Below are 22717 nucleotides of genomic sequence, written 5' to 3'. Positions count from 1 at the left end.
TGGCTGTGTGCAAAATCTGGAATGGGGAACACAGCTTTTTCCCCAGGGGAGCCCACCAGACAAAGCCTTGGAAACACCTCATGTCAGGCCTGGAAGGTCACAAGTAGGATTCTGGCTTGGAGCCAGACTCCTCAGAAAGATTTCTTATAACTCAACAACAGCAAGAAAATGGCCCACTGAAAAATGGGCAAAGGACTTGCGTAGACATTTCTCCAAAGACAGACAATAAGCACATGGAAAGATGCTCCACATCATCAGAACTTAGGGAAATACAAATCAAAATCAAGAGATCACACTTCACACTCATTTGGACAGCTGTCATCAAAATATAAATAAATAAAAGAAAATAAATTTTGTGAAGGATCCAGAAAAACTGGAACCTTCATCTATTGCTGGTAGGAAGGTAAAACAGTGCAGCTACCAGGGAAAAAAGGCAGTAGCTCCTCAACAAGTTAAATGCAGAATTCCACTCTCAGGTACATACCCCCCACCCCCAATCTGAAGGAACTGGAAGAATGCAAATGCTTGTATGCAAACAGCAACACTTCACAACAGTCCAAAAGTGAAAACTATCCCGGTGTCCATCAACAGACGAGTCGAGAAACACAGCACGGCCTGTCCACACAAGGGAGTCTCACTGGGCCAGGAAAGCAGCGAAAATACTGACACATGCTACAACATAGATGACCCTCAACACTATGAAGCTAAGTCACAGAAACCAGATACAAAAGGTCACGGGTTGTAGGATTCTATTTGTAAGAGACATTCAAAACACACAAATCCATAGAGAGAAAGCCGATGAGGGGTTGCAGGGTCTGGGGGAAGGGAGGAAGGCGGAATAAAGGCTTTCTGGGCATCAGACTTTCCTCTGGGGCGACGAGGATGTCTCAGGACCGAGAGAGGGGATGACTTGCACAAGAGAGTGAATGCACTAAATATCCCTAAACGGTACACTTTATAATGGCTAATTCTTTTATGCGACTTTTATCTCAATTAAAAAAAAAAAGAAAAAAGTGCCTATGTTTATTTTGTAGTAACTTCTGTCAAAAATAATGAGCCTGGGTGGCTCAGTGGGTTAAGCAGCTGCCTTCAGCTCAGGTCATGATGCCAGAGTCCTGGGATCAAGCCCCGCATCCGGCTCCCTGCTCAGTGGAGAGCCTGCTTCCCCCTCTCCGTCAGCCTTGCCTCTCTGCTTACTTGTGATCTCTTATCTCTCTGTCAAATAAATAAAATCTTAAAAAAAAAATTAGTTGAGTTTACTGCAAACTATTACTGCTACCTACAGACACAGAAAACAGTCTTTCTCTTCTAATTAAAGCAGAAGTGTTGAAGCGCTAAATGTAGTTTGCAGATTACTTTTCTCCATGGCTCTTTTCTGTCTAAGGCTTCTTGGACAGACCAGGTGGTTCATTTAATGCAAGGATTCTCCAACTGGATTGTTTCCTGCAGGCGTGGACAACACAGACGGCCGGGCTCCACCCTCCAGAGTTTCTGACACAGAAGGTTCAGGGTAGAGTCTTCGAGTCTGCATTTCTTCCAAGTCCCCAGATGCTGCTGATACTCAGGCCCAGGAACCACAAGGAAGTGAACTACAACTCTAAGGTAATCTAGAAGATACTACCATGGAGTTGATTCCTGGCATCAGAAAGCAGTCATTCCCAAAAGCACCTGCCCTAAGGAAAAGCAAGCAGCTTCTGACTCACAGGCCGGTTTAGGCAGCATACTGTCTGGATGTTACTTCAGGATGCTGATGTCACAACTAACTTGCATTTCAGACAGAAAAAAGTGACCTTCGAGACTGGCCTTGCCCACATGCTAGAATACGCGGTTCGGGCACTCTCAGGGCAAACAAAGCAAACTGCAGGCTGCAGCTACCTTATTTCTCATCCATATGAAAGTGATCACCCAGGATACTTGTTTGGCCATCTATTTGATTATCTTATTAATTTACCATCTTGGATATTCTAGGCCAGCTCCTTGTCTGCTCAGGGTAAGCGGCAGCACAAGCACAAAAACCCTCTGGAAAATTCTACGAACTACAGAAGACAAAACACAAACTTATTTATAGACATAAACATCAAGGTTCTATCTGCTGGGTCTTGGAATTCAATGTCTGATCAAAGCTACTTGCATTCTGAACCTTATTTCCTTACTTTATCAGAACCTATGAGAGAGTTTTCTGTTCTTGAGCTATTGAATTACTTCTCTGTTTCAATAAATGTGGTGGTAGGCATATCAACAGTCTCCTCTTTCACCACGAACATTTTATAAATTTAAAAAAAAAAAAAAAAAGCCAGGGGAGCCTGGGTGGCTCAGTGGGTTAAGCCTCTGCCTTCAGCTCAGGTCATGATCTCAGGGTCCTGGGATCAAGCCCCACATCGGGCTCTCTGCTCAGCAGGGGGCCTGCTTCCCCCCCCCCCAGCCCCCTCCCCCTCTACTTGTGATCTTTCTCGCTATGTCTAATAAATAAATAAAATCTTAAAAAAAAAAAGCCAGATTTCTAAATCAGACAACATAAGTAATCATCTTCCTCAGCATTCCCCAAAGTGGTCCGCTGTCTGCAAGTTAAGTTATTCTTCTGTTTTCAACTCTGTGTCCCAGAAAAATTCTGCCACCTTTCTTCTGGTGCATCTGGCCCTGTGTCTAGTATGCCACAGAAACCAAAAGGACCTCTCTCATTCGGCAGCTTATTTGAAAACCACAAGCCACAGAGCACATCTGAGGCAAGTCTGAGAGCTACTGGTCATTCCGGAGACAGCACATAATTTAAAAAAAAACAACAACACAATAACAAATCTAAAAGCTCTTTGCCAAAAGCCTTCTAAGCAGCAATTGCCATTTTTCTATGTATTCAAGATATTAGATATATTTCATCTCTCTTCAAAAATCATCCTTTTGGGTATAAGAGGGAGCTTATTAATTGACATCATACTTCAAATCCCTGGCAAAAAAGTGATAAGACAAAAAAGAAAAAGCCAACTACAACTACTTCAAATCTGAATATTCAATATGCCACCCCATTAAAAAAAAACCCAACTGTTCCAACAGTAAAGTCAAAATAATTTTAGACATCTGATTGGAGCCATCCTGCAAGGGACTCTGCCCTCCAAGTTCTCCACAGCGAGCTTTCTCTACCTTCACAAATATGGTTAAGGTTGGGATGCCTGGGTGGCTCAGTTGGTTAAGTGCCCAACTCAAAAATATTGGCCAACATTGACAGACATTATATATTTTAAGTTTTAATTTTAATTCCAGTTAGCTAACCTACAGTGTAGTATTAGTTTCAGATGAACAATTTAGTGATTCAACACTTCCCTACATCACCCAGTGCTCATCGCAGCAAGTGCCCTCCTCCGTCCCCATCACGTATTTCAGCCATCCCCTCACCCATCTCCGATCTGGTGACCATCAGTTTGTTCTCCCATCCAAGTACTAACCAGGCCCGACCCTGCTTAGCTTCCGAGATCAGACGAGATCGGGCGCGTTCAGGGTGGTATGGCCGTAGACATCAGTTTGTTCTCTATAGGCAAGAGTCTGTCTCTTGGTTGGCCTCTCTCTTTTTCCCTTTGCTCATTTGTTTTGTTTCTTAAAATTCCACAGATGAGTGAAATCATAAGGTATTTGTCTTTCTCTGACTGATTTATTTCACTTAGCATTAATATACTCTCTAGCTTCATCCATGGCATTGCAAATGACAAAATTTCTCTTTTGATGGCTGAGTTCCATTCAATTATCTGTTCATCTATTCATGGGCACTGAAGCTGCTTCCACAACTTGGCTATTGTAAACAATGCTGCAATAAACATAGGGGCACATGTATCCTTCCTTTGAATTAATGACCTTGTATTCTTTGGGTAAATACCCAGTAGTGCAATTACTGGATCATACCGTAGTTTTATTTTTAACTGTTTGAGGAAATCTCCATACTGTTTTCCACAGTGCCTGCCCCAGTTTGCATTCCAACCAACAGTGCACAAGTGTTGCTTTTTTTCCACATCCTCATCAACACCTGATTTGTTTCTTGTATTTTTTATTTTAGCCATTCTGACAGTAGAGGTGGTAACTTGTAGTTTTGATTTACATTTCCCTGAGTGATGTTGAGCATCTTTTCATGTGTCTGATGGCCATCTGTATGGCTTCTTTGCAGAAACGTCTGTTCATCTCTTCTGCCCATTTTTCATTTGGATTATTTGGGGGGGGGGCTATTAAGTTTTATAAGTTCTTTATACATTTTGGATACTTACACTTTACTGGATATGTCATTTGCAAATATATTATCCCATTCAGTAGGCTGCCTTCCAGTTTTTTTGACTGTTTCTTTTGCTGTCAGAATCTTTTTATTTTCATGTCATCCAATAACTTATTTTTCCTTTTGTTTCCTTTGCCTCGGAAGACATATCTAGAAACGTTTGCTCAGGTCAATGTCAGAGAAATTACTGCCTGTGTTCTCTTCTCGGATATTTATGGTTTCCTGTCTCAATTTAGGTCTTTAATCCATTTTGGATTTATTTTTATGTACAGTGTAAGAAAGTGATCCAGTATTTCCAGCACCATTTGTTGATGAGACTTTTTCCCACTGGACGTTCTTTCCTGCTTTCTTGAAGAGAAATTGAGCATATAGCTGTGGGTTCATTTCTGGGTTTTCTATTCTGTTCCATTGGTTTGTGTGTCTGTTTTTGTGCTGGGACCATTCTGTCTGGATCACCACAGCTCTGTGATATAACTTGAAGTCCAAAACCGATTCCTCCAGCTTTGCATTGCTTTTTTAAGATTGCTTTGGTTTTTTGGGGTCTTTTGAGCTTCCATACAAATTTTGATTGTTCTAACTCTGTGAAAAATGCTCTTGGTATTTTGTTAGGGATTGCATTAAAACTGTAGACTGCTTTGGGTAATATAGATACTTGAACAATATCATACTAGTCCATGAGCATGGAGTGCCTTTCCACTTCTTTGTGTCATCTCCAATTTCTTTCACCGGTGTTGTATAGTTTTCAGAGTACAGGTCTTTTATCTCTTTGGTTAGGTTTATTCCTTATGGATTTTGGTGCAACTGTAAATGGGATTATTTTTCTTAATTTCTCTTTCTACTGCTTATTAGTGTACAGAAATGCAACAATTTCTGTATATTGATTTTGTATCCTGTGACTTTGCTGAATTCACTTACTAGTTTTAGTAGTTTTTTGGTGGAATCTTCAGGGTTTTCTACATATAGTGAAAGTCTGGCTACTTCCTTGCTGATTTAGATGCCTTTTATTTCTTTTTGTTGTCTGGCTGCTGTGGCTAGGACTTTCTGTACAATGTATTATATTTAATAAAAGTGCCTTGTTCCTGGGGCACCTGGGTGACTCAGTCGGTTAAGCAGCTGCCCTCAGCCCAGGTCATGATCTTGGGGTTCTGGGATGGAGGCCAGCATGTGGCTCCCCACCCCCCTCTGCCTGCTCATCCTTGAGTGCTCTCTCTCTCTCAAATAAATAAAATCTTTTTTAAAAAGTGTCTTGTTCCTGACCTCAGGGGTAAAACTCTCAATTTCTCCTCCACTGAGGATGATATTAGCTGTAAGCATCTCACAGATAGCCTTTATTATGTTGAGGTATGTTCCCTCTAAACCTACTTTGTTAAAAGTTTTTATCATGAATGGATGTCAACTTTGTCAACTGCCTTTTCTGTGTTTATTGAAATAACCATATGGTTCTTATCCTTTCTCTTACTGATGTGATGTATTAAGTTGATTTGCAAATATTAAACTACTCTCACAACCCAGGAATAAATCCCATGTGATCATGGTGAATGACTTTTTTTAATGTATTGCTGAGTTTGATACATGTTATTTTATTTATTTATGTATATATGTATGTATTTGGTGGTGGGCAGAGAGAGAGAGAGAGAAAGAGAGAGAGAGAGTAGGGGGTGGGCAAGGGGAGAGAGAGAATCTTAAGCAGGCTCCATGCCCAGCACAGAGCCCAATGTGGGACTGGATTTCATGACAATGAGATCATGACTTTAATGGAAATCAAGAGTTGGGCGTTTAACGAACTAAGCCCCACAGGTGCCCCAACAGATGTTATACTTTTGACACAAATCTCTTGTACACAAAACCTTTCAATGTGGCTTATCTGTAAAGATCCATAGTAGAGTGTAACTGAGGGACAGTCTGAAGATGAAGGTAAAAAAATCATTTTCACTCCCAGCTACTACAGACTATGCATGCCCAATGGTTTTAGATTTTCTTGGAAAACTTAATCTAGTGAGTAAGTGAGCTTTTATAGCTGTACTTAATAACATTTGTGTATAATTATCAATCCTTGTGTCTTGGCATCAAATAAATTTATCAGTCTAGATTAACAGCCGATGCACCTTGATAGTTAACACTGTACCTGCTCATAAAATTTTATAGCAACACAGATATATATGCAAGTTAAAAGTCGCAAATGAGTTGTGGTTCAGTGACAGAAATGGCATATTACACGGCAGTAGAAGTACCGTCACATGAACTTGATCCAATACCACTGATGTATCAAAGAACAAATGGAACATGATGCAAATTTCACATTTTCTTACATATAATTTCAGAGGAACAGAGAAAACTATCCAGCTCAACCAAGCTACTTAGGAATACACAAAACACACACGTGCACACACTTTAAACATGTACCAGAACCTCATTCACTTTGGGTGTTGCGACTTTACGTTCAATTTCAGATAACCTTCCTTCTACCACTCTCACTGACCCACAAGCTGTAACCATTCCAAGGGCCACTTCCACAAGCAAACTTTGGTTCTTTTTCAACAAAAAGGGTCAGATTTATAGTCACATTTACATATTTCTATTTTAGCCATTTAACATGTTGTAAAACAGATGCCACTTTGATTAGGTTCCTACCTTCTTTTTTAATGTATCTCTTGAGTTTTTAAATGATGTGCCTTAATATAGGGGCGCCTGGGTGGCTCAGTGGGTTAAATGATGTGCCTTAGACCCATTTTTCCCAAGTGTCCTTCTCTGGCATGATTTTGCATAGCATGGAGATGATATTTAGGAATGAATAGATTATGTCACAGTAGGACTGACTATATACCAACTACTGTTCCATGCCACCACATGAATGAATCTCAATGTTGAGTCAAAAAAGAAGGACGGGAACGGGGAGTATAAGACTGGAGGGCAACACTGACAGTGTTAAGTTGGTTTTTGTTCTTCATGAATTTGTTTGCTGGCACTCAGGACTGGAGGGCTTGACATGTACACCCTGTATATTAAAGAATCAGATTTATATTGCTTCCCCCTTTCTTGTTACATATGAATGCTATAAATTATTTTTAAAAGAGTATATATGATACCATTAAGTACAAAAGCAGGTAAAATTAAATCAACATATTTTATTGACACATACATCCACAAAGATGAGAATATAAACACAAAATCTCTAAGGAGAGGCTGGAAGGAAGGATCCACTCAGGGCTGGGGAAAGGTCTATTCTGTCCAATGAATGATAGGCATGAGTAGTCTTTGTACTAGTTTGTCTTCAAAACATGGTCTGGGGAATAAGTCTTTCAAAGGGTCTGTGAGGTCAAAGAGGTCAAAGCTATTTTCATAACAAGACCAAGACACAATTTGCCTTTTGCAATCTCATTTTTGCAAGAATGTACGATAGTTTTCCAGTCATACATGACATGTGATTATCAAAACAGACTAAACTCAAAAGCAGCTATTGGAATCCATCTGTCTTCTATGAAGCCACACATTAAGAGATTTACAAAAATAAAGAATCTCACTCTTTGCATAGTTATAAGCTTCTTATCGTAACATGCAATTAATTAGTTATTATTTTGAAATTTCTAATATAGCAAATATAGATATGACCCCACACAGAAAACAGGTCTGTGGGGTCTTCAACAATTTTGTAAAATATAAAGGAGCCTTGAGACCAAAAATACTGAGAACCACGTTAAACCTTATACCCATGTTTATACACACACACACACACACACACACACACACACACGGCTCTTCTGGTATGTATGAACTATCTCATATTAGTAAAGAAATATAATAATAAAATAATAAATTAATAAATAAATAATTAAAATCTTAGTGTAGTAGGAATAAAAATATTGTAGTAATAACAGTAGTAGTAATAAAATAATATTTATTTTAATAAATATTACTACTAATATATTAGTAATACATGTAATACATACTAAATATAGTACATGTAATAAAAAATACATGTAATAAAAATAATGCATTAATAATGAACTAAATATAGTTCATGTAATAAAAAAACATAAATAAAATATTAAAATAATTTAAAAAGCATAGTACAGTACAGACCCGAAAAAGAGTCCTTCACCAGCACACCAAGTGGTGCTGTATACAGTAAAAACTTATGACAACTGCATTACCTAGAATACAGATGGGACTTACCGATACTCAGACTGTGAAACACAATCATAAAGTTCCTGGGCAGTGAATGGGACATTTCTATTTACCTGAAAAGAACCAAGATGTAGTTACTAAAAATGTGTATGGAGTCAAATGAGCAGTAAGAGCACCAGTAGAGTGACCCAGATTCTGAGGGAGCAGAATGTCAAGTTTCTAGCATTTACAAAAAAGAACAATCCCGAGTTCAGGATCACAACGCATCAAAAGAACAACCACAGTTAGTGATCACAATGTTTTACACAATATTGAACTGTATGTAAATGTACTAGTCCTCTTGTTACAACTTAATCTGTTTATAGAACCAGAAGAAGTGATCTAGGATTCTGTGGTTATGGGAATCACAACAGAGCAGATAAGCACTCTGTAGATCAAGTGGAAAGAAAAAAATGTGTACTCCATGCAACATTAAATTTTATTCCTACTGGCGCTCATCAAAAGATTCATGCTTCAATTAGCCTAGAGTTTTAAAAGATTTCTAAAGCACATATTTAGTATATCTTTTCTAAAAGAAGCAAATGTTAAGAAGCTAAAATTACTCTATATTTAAAGGACTAGAGTAGATTTGGGTCCATTTAGGTAGACTATTTTAAAAGTAGAAGCAGCCACATCTTATTTATATCCTAAACATTAGAAATAATTCAAGCTGAAAAACAAAATTAACCGTTCAACTTTCACAACATTTGAATACTATGGCTGACCCTTGCAAAAATTATTACTGATGAACCTTCTCTTTTATTTAAATACTAACTTTATAAAAAGTTTTATTTGCAGACATTTTCTAAAGATACGTCTTTCAGACTAACAAGGTCTGAATGCTTTAACTAATATGTTTAAGTTCATAATATAATTCAGAGATATAATTTACAATACTGTATTGGGACTTACAAGTGTAAGTCCTTGATACATATAGAACATACATATAGAAGTCCTTGATCATACAAAGACTCACCACGGCACACATGTGGAGGACACAGTGATGGAATCCTGTATTTCTTGGGGCTTCCTATTAATTCAGGTTATATTCTACTTATGTGCAGGGGAAGATCTGGATATTAAGAAATTCTTTTTATCAGATAACAAACAGCACAGTGCCTAAATTTTCACAAATTCTGAATTAGTGATGGAAAACTAAATGAGATTATCTTCAGCTCAATTTACTTAAAAAATATTTAAATAGTTATAAATTTGGGGGTGAGTAAATTATCATATTGTATAGAACATGTTTCATTAACTAGAGGTTAAAAATACTGGTTTTTTTTTAAGATTATTTATTTCAGAGAGAGGGAGAGTGCATGTGCCTATGCAAGTGGGGGGAGGGGCAGAGAGAGAGGGAGAGAGAGAATCCCAAGCAGACTCTATACTGAGTGAAGAGCCCATTGCAGGGCTTGATCTCATGACCGAGAGATCATGACCTGAGCCAAAATCAAGAGTTGCACAGACACTCAACCAACTGAGCCGTGCAGGTGCCCCCATAGTTTTTATTTTTATTTTTTTAAGATTTTATATATTTATCTGTCAGAGAGAGAGCATAAGCAGGAGGAGCAGCAGGCAGAGGGAGAAGCAGGTTCCCCACTGAGCAGGAAGCCCAATGCAGGACTCAATCCCAGGACCCAGGGATCATGACCTGAACCAAAGGCAGACATTTAACCAACTGAGCCACCCAAGCACCCCATCCTCCCGTAGTTTTTAAATACAACATTTTAAATCTATATAATCTTAAATTTTTTCTTAAAATTAAGATTATATGCTTTATGTTAATTATATATATTTAATATTAGATTTAATGACTATAAAATTGGTATAAAAATAAAATATTAGATTTAATGACTATAAAATTAATTATAATTAATTTTTAGGTACTTTATAATTTTTATTAAAAGCACCTAGGTGGCTCAGTGGGTTAAGCCTCTGCCTTTGGCTCAGGTCATGATCTCAGGGTCCTGGGATCGAGCCCCACATCAGGATCTCTGCTCAGCAGGGAGCCTGCTTCCTCCTCTCTCTCTGCCTGCTGTTCTGCCTACTTGTGATATCTCTCTCTCTGTCAGATACATAAATAAAATCCTTAAAAAAATAGATAATATAAAAGATCTTCTAAAAATGTTTAAGATATACATTTACATATACATGCCATATACATGTCAGACAGTCCAATTCCTTTTTCTTTGTGTGATCTCTCATGTGAATAAGACTCTGGTATTTTCACTATTGTCCCAATATGCCAGGACTTATAATGTATGCAGACTTAAGGCTGGCAAATGTCAACAACCTTGCTGATGTTTGATCAAAGGATGAAGGAAATAATCTGTTCTCCATCAACTGTTGAGGAAAACTCAGCTAAAGAAGTGATTCTGAACCTGATGTAAATAAAAAATATGAATATAAAATAGTTCCTTGGACTTTTAGAATTTTAGAAGAAAAACGTATCGAGATATAGCTTTAGCTTTAAAAGCAATCACCCACATACATATAGACATTTGTCCCAGAGCACAGTTGAGGTATAAAGATTGTACAGCTCCAAGAGGCCTCTGCCTTTGGCTCGGGTCATGATCTCAGGGTCCTGGGATAGAGCCCCACATCGGGCTCTCTGCTCAACTGTCTGCCTCTCTGCCTGCTTATGATTTCTCTCTCCGTCAAATAAACAAATAACATCTTAAAAGGGGGGGGGGGGGGATGCCGGGGTGGCTCAGCGGGTTAGGATTGTACAGCTCCAGGTCACAGCACATGACTTAAAAAGTAGGCAGCTAATTTACTACTAATAAAGGAAAACTGAAGCACAAATTCATGATATATACTACAGGTTCTAGCCTGCAATATCTCTTTGCATCATATTCATCAGTCTCGATACATTTTTAACCACTCATTTTGGGACATTTAAAATTACACTGCTAAGCATCATTTCTATGTCCAATTTTAACTCCTAGGGAAAAAAGAGCTAAAAGATGCCTTTGTCAGTAAACAGAGGTACGACTATAGAGCTGACTATGGAATTGGTGTCAATTCTTTGTTGAACTGTTTATGATGAATGCCACGTACTAGAAATGGCTATACTGGTTTTACTCCTTAAAAGATGAAGAACAAAAGGCAAAAGTTGAGTATTAAAACAGCTCAACAGGAGTGGCTGTTGAGTGGGTGGCTCGGTCAGTTAAGAGTCTGCCTTCAGCTCGGGTCATGATCCCGGTGTTCTGGGATCATGTCCCGCATTTGGGACCCTGCTTGGCAGGGAGCCTGCTTCTCCCTTTCCCTCGGCTACTCCCTCAGCTTGTGCTCTCACTCTCTCTCTTTCTCAAATAAATAAATAAAATATTTTTAAAAATTAATAATAAAAATAAAATAGCTAAACATCTTAAAAGATTTAGACGATCTCAAATGTGATGTTTATGATGTGAGAAATCCCTCCAATGTAGTAACTGGTATAGGGGGTAAGTGCTGCTAAGAGAAAGGATTTTAAAAATCTGGGAAACAGGGCGCCTGGGTGGCTCAGTAGGTTAAGCCGCTGCCTTCGGCTCAGGTCATGATCTCAGGATCCTGGGATCGAGTCCCGCATCGGGATCTCTGCTCAGCAGGGATCCTGTTTCCCTCTCTCTCTCTCTGCCTGCCTGCCTCTCTGTCTACTGTGAACTCTCTCTGTCAAATAAATAAATAAAATCTTTAAAAAAAAAAAAATCTGGGAAACAGAGCCACATAGTCTTATACATAATGACGTAGGCATTTCTCCCAGTACTCCCAGCAATAGGAAGTGCTAAACGTAAAAAAGACCTATGTCCCAGATTTTTCCAGGATATGTAATTTTTAAATTGCCCTATTGTTTCCACAAATATATTTTTGTTAGAATTAATGACTCCATTTAAAATTCAAAAAGTATGCTGTAATAATTATATAAATCATCCCCAAAGAAGAAATCCTCTTAATAAACACATCATGGGTTTATTATCAATACATTTATTATCAATACAGTATTAAGTCTGATTTTCTAAAAAGCACACATAAACACTATACACTCCATAAACAAGGTAACACTACTGAACCCTTAGCAATGTGTCTGGTACTGTTTAGAACACTTCATGTACCTTAAACTATTTATTCTTTAAAAAATATCTCTTATTTATCTACTGATGTTATTCCCATTTTACAGATGAAGAAACTGAGACAAAGAGAACTAAGTAACTCTTCTAAGAGCATACCATACAGTTGAAAAGGGGTAGACCCGACATTTGAACACAGGTAGTTTGACCCCTGTCTGTGTTCTTAATGTCAGATGTTACATACAAAGACATATATAAAGGGCAAACCAGAAATAAAAGTGAATATATTTTAAAAAGTTGGACTCCAGGGGCGCCTGGGTGGCTCAGGTGTTAAGCGTCTGCCTTTGGGTCCTGGGATCAAGCCCGCATGGGGCTCCCTGCTCAGCGGGAAGCCTGCTTCTCCCTCTCCCATTCCCCCAGCTTGTGTTCCCTCTCTCACTGTGTCTCTCTCTGTCAAACAAATAAAATCTTAAAAAAAAAAGTTGGACTCCATAAGAAATGTGAGACCTGAATATACGTCACATTCCTTCATTTGGAGCATTTAAAAACTTACAACACACACACACACACACACACACACACACGCGCGCGTGCGCACTTGAAAGAACATACACGTACATGGGAAGAGAAACTGAAGATCAACAGAATGCTCTCCTTGACTGGAGGAGATTTTGCTGACTGAAATAAGTCAAGCAGAGAGAGTCAATTACCGTACGGTTTCACTTACTTGTGGAGCATAAGGAATAACACGGAGATGGAGAGGAGAAGCGAGTTGAGGGAAATCAGAGGGGGAGACAAACCATGACAGACTGTGGACTCTGAGAAACAAACTGAAGGTTTTGAGTGGGGCGATGGGTGAGCCTGGTGGTGGGTATTAAGAAGGGCACATATGGCATGGAGCACTAGGTGTGATGCATAAACAATGAATCTTGGAACACTGAAAAAATTTAAAAAATAGAATAGAATAGAATAGAATACTCTCCCTCATTCAGTGCTGATGAGGAAAGCTCCCAAGTTCAGTCACAAAACACACCAGAGCCTCGCCACAGCCCCCAGCTCTCACACCAAGGGTATATGCTGCAACTACAGAGGAAGCGGAATCATAGCTTTCCTTTTCACTAATCGCTGGTTCTCAAACTGAGGTGGCTCTTTCTCCCTAGGGGCCGTCTGGGTCTGTGAGCTGAGTGGGGCAGAAGGATATTTTCGGTTGTTACACTGACTCAGATATTGGGATGTAGTATGTGAGGAGCAGCAATGTGAACACCTGCCGTTTTCCACACAATGGAGAAATGACCCGTTCCCGAAATGCCAACCGCACCCCTAATGAGAAACAATTCTGTGCTGGAGAAAGTGTGTTATTATAGGACTCTTATGTTTTTATTTTATGAATGAAAGAAAAAGTTTAATCTGTCTTTGACAGACTTCCGTGGCCTTTGAAAATTTAAAGCAAATGCCAGTTAAATAGCATTCCGACGGTTTTAGACCTCTATCATGTTTATTTTAGTAAAACTTGTTTATGGTGGAAATATGATAAACATTTTAAAATATTTCTCATACCTCGTACTTGATTAGGAAGTTATAGAGGGGCTCAACATCTTGATAATTACTGTTAGGGGCCAAAATCCTAAAAAATAAAATAAAAACAAAGGAATGGGAATGAATGATTTAAAAAGATAATACCTTGAACTTTTCCTCAAAATATATCCATACTGTGAGATCATTTACTGTATGGTTAGTTTAATTCAACAGAGATCAATTTATTAAAATTTTTTGCTTATTTATATTGATACTTACATTACCACTTAACCAACGAGCATAAGCATTCTTATGTGAAATTCACCTTTAGAATTAAAATAATACAGATTTCTCAAAACACAGATAGAAATAAGAGGTGCGATTACACTTCATACCTTTTAAGCAACAGGTAACACTTGAGGAGTTGCCACAGAAATGTTCAACCAATCCCAGTGGACAACTGATTAAACTATCAGACACATAAAAGAAATCCTAATAAAAGATTTCTGACTAAATTCAAGTAATACTGTTTCAACTATCAGCCTAGCACAGTATGAAAAATTATGAGTAAACAGAGCATGTCAGTCACTGAGAATAACAATGAGTCATAAAAGTCACAATGGAAAGTAACGTAAGGACATAAAAATATAAATTTATAAATAACAGAAACATAAAAATACAAATGGAAACAAGGAAAAAATAAAAATAAAGAAGGAAATGGAAGAGCATATTTCTCCACCTAGCAGCAGAGTATTAATTCTTATTTTCTTATACTACAGATTTCTTAACCCTTTCAGGATGAAGGTTTTTTTGTTTTTTTGCTTTTGAAAAAAGAAAACAGAAAAGTTGTCTTTTGATTTTGGTTTTCCTAGCTGTGTGACCCTGTGACCCTGTTACTCTGTGAGTTCTGTGTGATCTATTTTCCTTTATCTGTTAAATGAGGATAGTAGTAATCCTGACTTCGCAGGATTATCAGAATCAAATGAGTGCCTTAAGGAAAGTCTTTAGAACAGTATCTGACATACAGCCAGCACTAAATATTGTAAGAGTAACAATGACAACTATTATCATCTAATAGTTCCAAGCCACAGAATAACTGCACAATGATCTAACTGATGAGAAATCAAGCCACCTCTATTCATTCTTAAAATACAAGTGCCTTTTAATTACAATGTCTCTAGGTCCTCACATCCTTGCCAATGCTTGACATCTTCGGACTTCAGAGTTAACTGATCTCAATAAACTTAATTAGATCTTTAATTAGATTAATGGCTTTTATTAGACTTGTGGGAAAGCTTTTATAAATAATTTTTCAGGACAGAGTCGAATTTTTTAAGGGGCTGTACTCCTGGGGAGGCGACACATACGGAATACAAAAAATACTAGTTTCGTGGAAAAACTTCTTTCACCCAACAAGTAATTTTAAAATATAAATAATCTCCAAACCAAAAAAAAAAAAAAAAAAAAAAAAAGTGGTGGAGGATGGGAGGGGGAGGTTAATACATCGGTGAGAGAGTCCACAAATAATTCGCTTAAGAAAATGAAAAGAAAGTAATCTAAGAGTTAATCTTTCAGAAAGTCAATGGAAAAAAAAAATAGGATGTCCTAATTTTGTAACCAAATGTAAATAAACTACCAGCAATGTGAAGTAATTTACATCTATTCATCTTGCTAGCCTTAGATTATTCCTATAAAGGAGAATTAGGAAATTAGATGTAACAAGATGTTTTATATTGAAAGCCTTATATATTCCAAGATAACATCACAAAGAAGTACTTTTCCAGAGAATAAATGAACATCTCTCTGTCCTGAAATACTTCACAAGAAAATTGGTTTGAGGCAAATTAGTTATCTATAGCAACAAGTCATACCTAAAGTAAGAAATAAATAATTATATCATGCTAGTTTTCCAATTTTTCCAAAAATTTTTAGACTCCCAACCTGGTTTTGTTTTTTTAACAATTTTACTGAAATACAGTTCACATACTGTAAATTCACTTACTCCGACACTCAGTGATTTTTAGTAAGTTATAGTGCCGTGCATCTATTACCACAACGCAGTTTCAGAGCATTTCCTTCACCCAAACAGATCCCTAACTGGCCTCTGCAGCCACTTTCTGTTCTCACCTCCAATGCCAGCTCCAAGCAACCACTAATCTACTTTCTGTCTCTACAGTGTGTCAGTCTGTACGTTCTTTCCCTCTTACCATCACAAAGCACAGGTGTCACTATAAATTAATATCCTACTATAATATAGAGTCAGTGGATGAGTCGAAATCTAGTGGATAGTGGCTAAACCTCCGAATATACCTGGTAAGTAAAAAAGCAAGATGCATACTAGAGTTGCCCAAGAGCCGAACAAGAGACCCTTTATTCTCTCATTCAACAAATATTTGGGTCCTACTATGAGCCAAGCACTGTTCCAGGCCCTTGGATACATCAGTGAACAAAAAAGACAAAGCTGCATAGTAAACCAAAGCATCGTAATTCTAAAGAGTTTGTGAAAGAAAAAAAAAAAAAAAATTCCTGACCAAGCACAGGAAGATAATGAAGAAAAATATCTCATTGTTGCTCATTTGAAAATCTCCTCCCACTTATCAATTGCTACTTGTAAACAAACAAGTTCACAAGTTATTCCAGTGATGAAACACAGAAATCTTAAATTTCAAAGGAAGAAGGCATTTGCTCCAAATGTAAAGATCTGATTGTCTGACTAAATACCACAAAATTATGTTCTAACAAAGAAAGGCATACTGGTATGCCAGCATCATTCACAGCTATGTTACTGTTATAATCAGACTAAAACTATTCAAGCTGTTTTCTAAAACTAGGATATGTATTACAGAATTTGCTATAAAATTAATATTTTTTTAATTCTAAATGTTTATCTTTATGTTTTTATTTTTATTAATTTTAATGTTAACTTAATTTTTAATTAATTTTAATTTAATTTTTAACTTTAATTTTTTTTAATTTCTTTTTTAAAGAGTGACAGCAAGCGAGGGAACACAAGCAGGGGGAGTGGGAGAGGGAGAAGCAGGCTTCCCGCCAAGCAGGGAGGAGCCCCATGCAGGGCTCCATCCCAGGACCTGAAGGTGGCCGCTTAAGGACTGAGCCACCCAGATGCCCTAAAATTTACTATTCTTAAAGACTGTTTTGAGGTAAAGTGAGGCCCCAATACACTAGGCCATCTTTATTAAAACACACTCAATCTAGGGTAAATTTAGACTTCAATATGTCCTATGAACTCTGAGTTGATGAGAATGGAATTTGGCCTGGTACTAAAAAAAATGCCAACTTTCACTAAGCAGAAGTACAGCTTGTTGAAAATATACAAAAAAAATAAATGGAGAAAAATGGCTTATGGACTTCCATGCCTTAGTAATTCCCCACACAGAAATTCTTGAGCGGTCAGCCTTCTCTATAGCTTTCTCATTTTCTTTTTCTTATACCAATGTGAAAACAAAAGACTCTTATAATGAGTGTCCTAAAATTACCCTCCAATGGCAACTTTTTAAATAATGGAATGAAATAATTAACCCTTAAAGGAAATGAAATACTCTACAGAAAATGGCCATTTTTTTTTTAAGATTTTATTTATTTATTTGATAGAGATCACAGGTAGGCAGAGAGGCAGACAGAGAGAGAGGGGGAGACAGACACCCTGCTGAGCAGAGAGCCTGATGCGGGACTCGATTCCAGGACCCTGAGATCATGATCTGAGCCGAAGGCAGCAGCTTAACCCACTGAGCCACCCAGGAGCCCCAGAAAATGGCCATTTTTAATTTATAAATACATCCACATTTTCCCTTTCAAGAGAAATTTATAATCATCAGTAAGTATTTATCAAATGCACACGACTTTCTCAAATATATATTAAGAGCCATGGAATATAAGAGAAAATTAACTATGCAGCCGTCAAAAGAAATTAAATCTTGCCATTTGCGACGACATGGATGGAACTAGAAGGTATCATGCTGAGCGAAATAAGTCAATCAGAGAAAGACAATTATCATATGATCTCCCCGATATGAGGAAGTTGAGAGGCAATGTGGAGGGTTTGGGGGTTAGGAAAAGAATAAATGAAACAAGGGGCAGAGGGTTAAGCCTCTGCCTTCAGCTCAGGTCATGATCCCAGGGTCCTGGGATCGAGCCCCACATCGCATTGGGCTCTCTGCTTGGCAGGAAGCCTACTTCCCCCTCTCTCTCTGCCTGCCTCTCTGCCTACTTGTGGTCTCTGTCTGTAAAATAAATAAATAAAATCTTTAAAAAAAAAAAAAAGAATAAATGAAACAAGATGGGATCGGGAGGGAGACAACCATAAAAGACTCTTAATCTCACAAAACAAACTGAGGGTTGCAGGGGGAGAAGGTAGGGAGAGGGTGGTGGGGTTATGGACACTGGGGAAGGTATGTGCTATGGTGAGTGTGGTGAAGTGTGTAAACCTTCACAGACCTGTACCCCTGGGGCTAATAATACCATTATATGTTAATAAAAAAATTTTAAAAGAGAATAAATAAATAAGAGAAAATTAAGAGACATGGTTGCCTCTCTTCAAGTTGTTAATCTGGAAATTTCACCTTGGAATTCTGGAGTCAGAGTTGGGGAATCAGACATCTGAAATAGTATTTAAACCTCAACTTGTAGATTATTTATAAACCAAATCTGACCCAAATGCACTTTGGTTTCTTTTAAAACAGCATCAGCAATTAATAGATAATGTCTTGCTGAACACTTCAGAGTCTGACACTGCTTTACATCCATATTACATACATCATCTCTAATTTTTTTAGTATCACAAATTTAGTTATGTGACCTTGATCAAATCACCTGCTTTTCTGCACTTCTGGTGTTCACCTGTGAAATGAGTATGGAGCAGGATTTACCCTATAAAGTTACTATGCAAACTACATAAAATAATGTGTCTAAGAAGTTTAGTACATGCCTGGCATATGTCAATATATATTAGCTGTTATGAAAACCAGTTTTCAGATGTAGAAACTAAGGGTCAGAGTTACAAAACACTTGCCCAAGATTACAGAGAGTGGTGATATTTAAATCTCAATTGGTTTAACTCCATGATTTTTTTACTAATAAAAAGGATAATCACCACCATCTTCTTGCCTCTAAATGATTTTATAAAGTCAAATGAAATATAAAGTTCTTTTAAAGAATTTTAGGGGCACCTGGGTGGCTCAGTTGACTGAGCATCTGCCTTTAGCTCAGGTCATGATCTCAGGGTCCTGTGATTGAGCCCCAGGACTTAGCCTCCCTGCTCAGTGAGGAGTCTGCTTCTTCCTCTCCCACTGCCCCTCCCCCAGCTCGTGCACACGCACTCTCTCACTCAAAGAAATGGGTAAAATCTTTAAAAAAAATAATTAAAGAGTTCTAAATGTAAGCAAAGAAACTCTTTAATTTGCCTTTTATCAAATGCTTCTGGTAAACTGTTTTGTATATGCTCAAACACACAATCTTTATAGTTGTTACATCTTTCTCAAAGCTATATAATTAGAAGCAGAACTAAGACTCACTAGAAGTCCTGACACTTAACTATATAAGCACTTTGAGTTTTCTTATCTATGAGCAATTAGCATTAAATAATCAACATGTTCATCTGAATCACACAAATTTCACTTCGCTCTCAGCCACTATCAATAGATCTCTTTAATAAAAAAGAAAGACTATTGATTCTTTTTTTTTTTTTTTTAAGGTGAAATGGGCAGAGGAAGAGGGAGACAGAGAATCCTAAGCAGGCCCCATGCCCAGCAAGGAGGCAACTAGGGACTCAATCTCACAACTCTGAGATCATGACGTGAGCTGAAATCAAGAGTCAGATGTTTAAACAAGCCACCCAGGTGCCCCTATCCACTCAAAATTTTTAAAAAGATAATAGTTGGGCGCTTGGGTGGCTCAGAGTGTTGAGCCTCTGCCTTCAACTCGGGTCATGATCTCAGGGACCTGGGATTGAGCCCCATGTCAGGCTCTCTGCTCAGCGGGGAGCAAACTTCCCCCTCTCTCTCTGCCTGCCTCTCTGCCTAATTGTGATCCCTCTCTCAAACAAATAAATAAAATCTTAAAAAAAAAAAGATAAAAGTTAACCAAATAATCTGACTAAAATTAAAAATAAAACAATGCATTAAATGGACTAATTTTTCAATTAGAATTTTTAAAATTCAAACAAAGCTTTCCTCCTACTTAGAAAAAATAAAGCAACAGACTCAGGAGCGGGAAAAGATGGCTAGAATATTCAAGTTTAATATCTAATTCTAGAAATCCAAAAGAAGAGAGAGCATATTCTTGGGTATTTATAAATCGTAACTTACATCCCACAGAACTGAATATATTATGTTCCCTGCTGGCAAGACAGAGTTTTACATTAATATCATCTTTAAAATAGTTTTTGAGAGTGTGAAAAAATTAATTAAGTTTAAAAAATAATTACATGGTTTATTTCACTTAGCATAATGTCCTCAAGGCTTATCCATGCTGTAGCCTATGTCAGAATTTCCTTCCTTTTTAAGGTTGAATAATATTCCATTTTATGTATTATGCCATAGTGCTTAACTATTATTCATCTCCTGATGGGCACCTGAGTTGTTTCCATGTTTTATGTATTAAGCCTAGTGCTGCTATGATCATATGATCATGATCTTTGAGACCCTGTTTTCAACTCTTTTGTGTATATATTTAGAGTAGTCAAAATCATAGACAGTAAAATGTTGGCTGTTAAAGGCTACAGGGGGGAAATGAGTTAATGGGAATACAGTTTCAATTATAGAGATGGATGAATATTATAGAATTTAAAGTTACAGAGATGGCTGGGCGCCTGGGTGGCTCAGTGGGTTAAGCCGCTGCCTTCGGCTCAGGTCATGATCTCAGGGTCCTGAGATCGAATCCCGCATCGGGTTCTCTGCTCAGCAGGGAGCCTGCTTCCCTCTCTCTCTCTCTGCCTGCCTCTCTGCCTACTTGTGATCTCTCTCTGTCAAATAAATAAATAAAATCTTTAAAAAAAAAAAAAATAAAGTTACAGAGATGGATAGTGTGATGGCTGTGCACTATGAATGTATTTAATACCACATGAATACCCTTTTAAGTACACTTAAAATGAAAATGATGGTAAATTTTATGGTATGTTTTACCACAATAAAAAATTAGATTAAAAAAAGTAATTACACAGGGCGCCTGGGTGGCTCAATGGGTTAAGCCACTGCCTTCGGCTCAGGTCATGATCTCGGGGTCCTGGGATCGAGTCCCGCATCAGGATCTCTGCTCGGCAGGGAGCCTGCTTCCCTCTATCTCCCTCTCTGCCTGCCTCTCTGTCTGCTTGTGATCTCTCTCTGTCAAATGGATAAATAAAATCTTAAAAAAAAAAAGTAATTACACAAAGTGAAAATGTTTGCTTACAGCATTATTTGAAAAACTCATTTTACATTCTCTAAAGCCAAGAACTGATGCAAGCCTTCGCTATTATTATGAGCTGCTGTTACATTATTATTGGGGATAATATAATTTGTTCAGCATCTAACCAGTGCCGGACTGAACAAATGCTATCTCTAATCTCTGTAATTTAATAAAGCAACTTTTATAAACTCCACTTTCTGGATCAGGAAAAAAGATACAAAAAGGTTAACCTATCTTGGTAATAGGTTGGAACTAGGAACTTGGTGATGGATGGAACTAGGATTCAACTCCCTGTTATTATGACCCCCTCAAAGCTCTGTTCTTCTGATTTTAATATATGATGTCCCTGGACAACCAATACTACCAAACTAGATTTTGTTGACAGTTTAAAGTGTATTACTGATAAACTGGGTGAAAATTTATCAAAAAAAGTCTTAGATCCTAGAGTACCCTTTTTTATTTTTTATTTTTGGTCACTTATTACAAGTAAAATTAGAATGATATATTTTCTATAGTTAATTTGGTGAAATTAGCTATGCAAAAGGGAAATATCCATCAGCTGTAAATTTTGAAAGAACACCATATATAATTAGAACTGGTAAAAAGAAAAAAATTAAACAAATTAGATAAATTGTATGTTCCAGCTTTCCCTTCAGGGACAAAGAACTTTGCAAGGTGATTATACTAATTAGATATAAGTATTTTTTTTAAAGATTTTATTTTATTTATTTGTCATAGAGAGAGAAGCGAGAGCAAGCACAGGCAGAGTGGCAGGCAGAGGCAGAGGGAGAAGCAGGCTCCCTGCCAAGCAAGGAGCCCGATGTGGGACTCGATCCCAGGACGCTGGGATCATGACCTGAGCTGAAGGCAGCCGCTTAACCAACTGAGCCACCCAGGCGTCCCTAATTAGATATAAGTATTAAATATAGGAACTTTTGAGTAGTTTGACCACAATTAATAATTAAAATTTGATCTACTGGAAATCTTTTTTTCTAAAGCTGGTAATAGGACAAGAAGAGTTTATAGGTAATTTTAATGAGAACATTTGTAATTTAATTGTAAAAACAATTCTACAGAAGTAAAATATAATTCCAATAGATAAAGAAACAGATTATATGACTTAAGTATGTGCTAAGCATATTTATATATGTGTGTATACATATATATATATACATACAATAAAAATATACTGACAAATACTACAGCTTTCTATTAATTTTGTAGGAAGGTTACAATTCTATATATCCATATACTTTTCACACATCCTTTTATCTGGGTTATTAGCCTCTACCTACAGTATATTTTCTATATTGGCTTGTAAGCATAATAATGTAATGGT

The 22717-nt window shown here is 37.5% G+C and overlaps 1 protein-coding gene across 3 annotated transcripts in view; it reads right to left on the bottom strand.

Annotated features, from left to right (window-relative positions):
* SWT1 (SWT1 RNA endoribonuclease homolog) overlaps positions 1-22717 on the bottom strand; it is a 104369-nt gene that overhangs the window by 6156 nt on the left and 75496 nt on the right. For 2 of the 3 annotated variants that reach the window (XM_059412778.1, XM_059412780.1), the window contains exons 17-18: positions 14020-14086; positions 8423-8487 (exon numbers count right to left, since the gene is read on the bottom strand). In XM_059412778.1, the coding sequence (XP_059268761.1) occupies positions 8423-8487; positions 14020-14086 (132 nt within the window). Of the gene's footprint in view, positions 1-7387; positions 7558-8422; positions 8488-14019; positions 14087-22717 lie in introns of those variants that run through there. The other variant, XM_059412779.1, reaches the window with a different exon arrangement.

This window comes from Mustela nigripes, chromosome 10 (assembly GCF_022355385.1).
Source record: "Mustela nigripes isolate SB6536 chromosome 10, MUSNIG.SB6536, whole genome shotgun sequence".
NCBI classification, from domain to species: Eukaryota; Metazoa; Chordata; class Mammalia; order Carnivora; family Mustelidae; genus Mustela; species Mustela nigripes.
The sequence above is the reverse complement of the archived record's forward strand: the minus strand, read 5'-3'. Positions and strand labels throughout refer to the sequence as shown.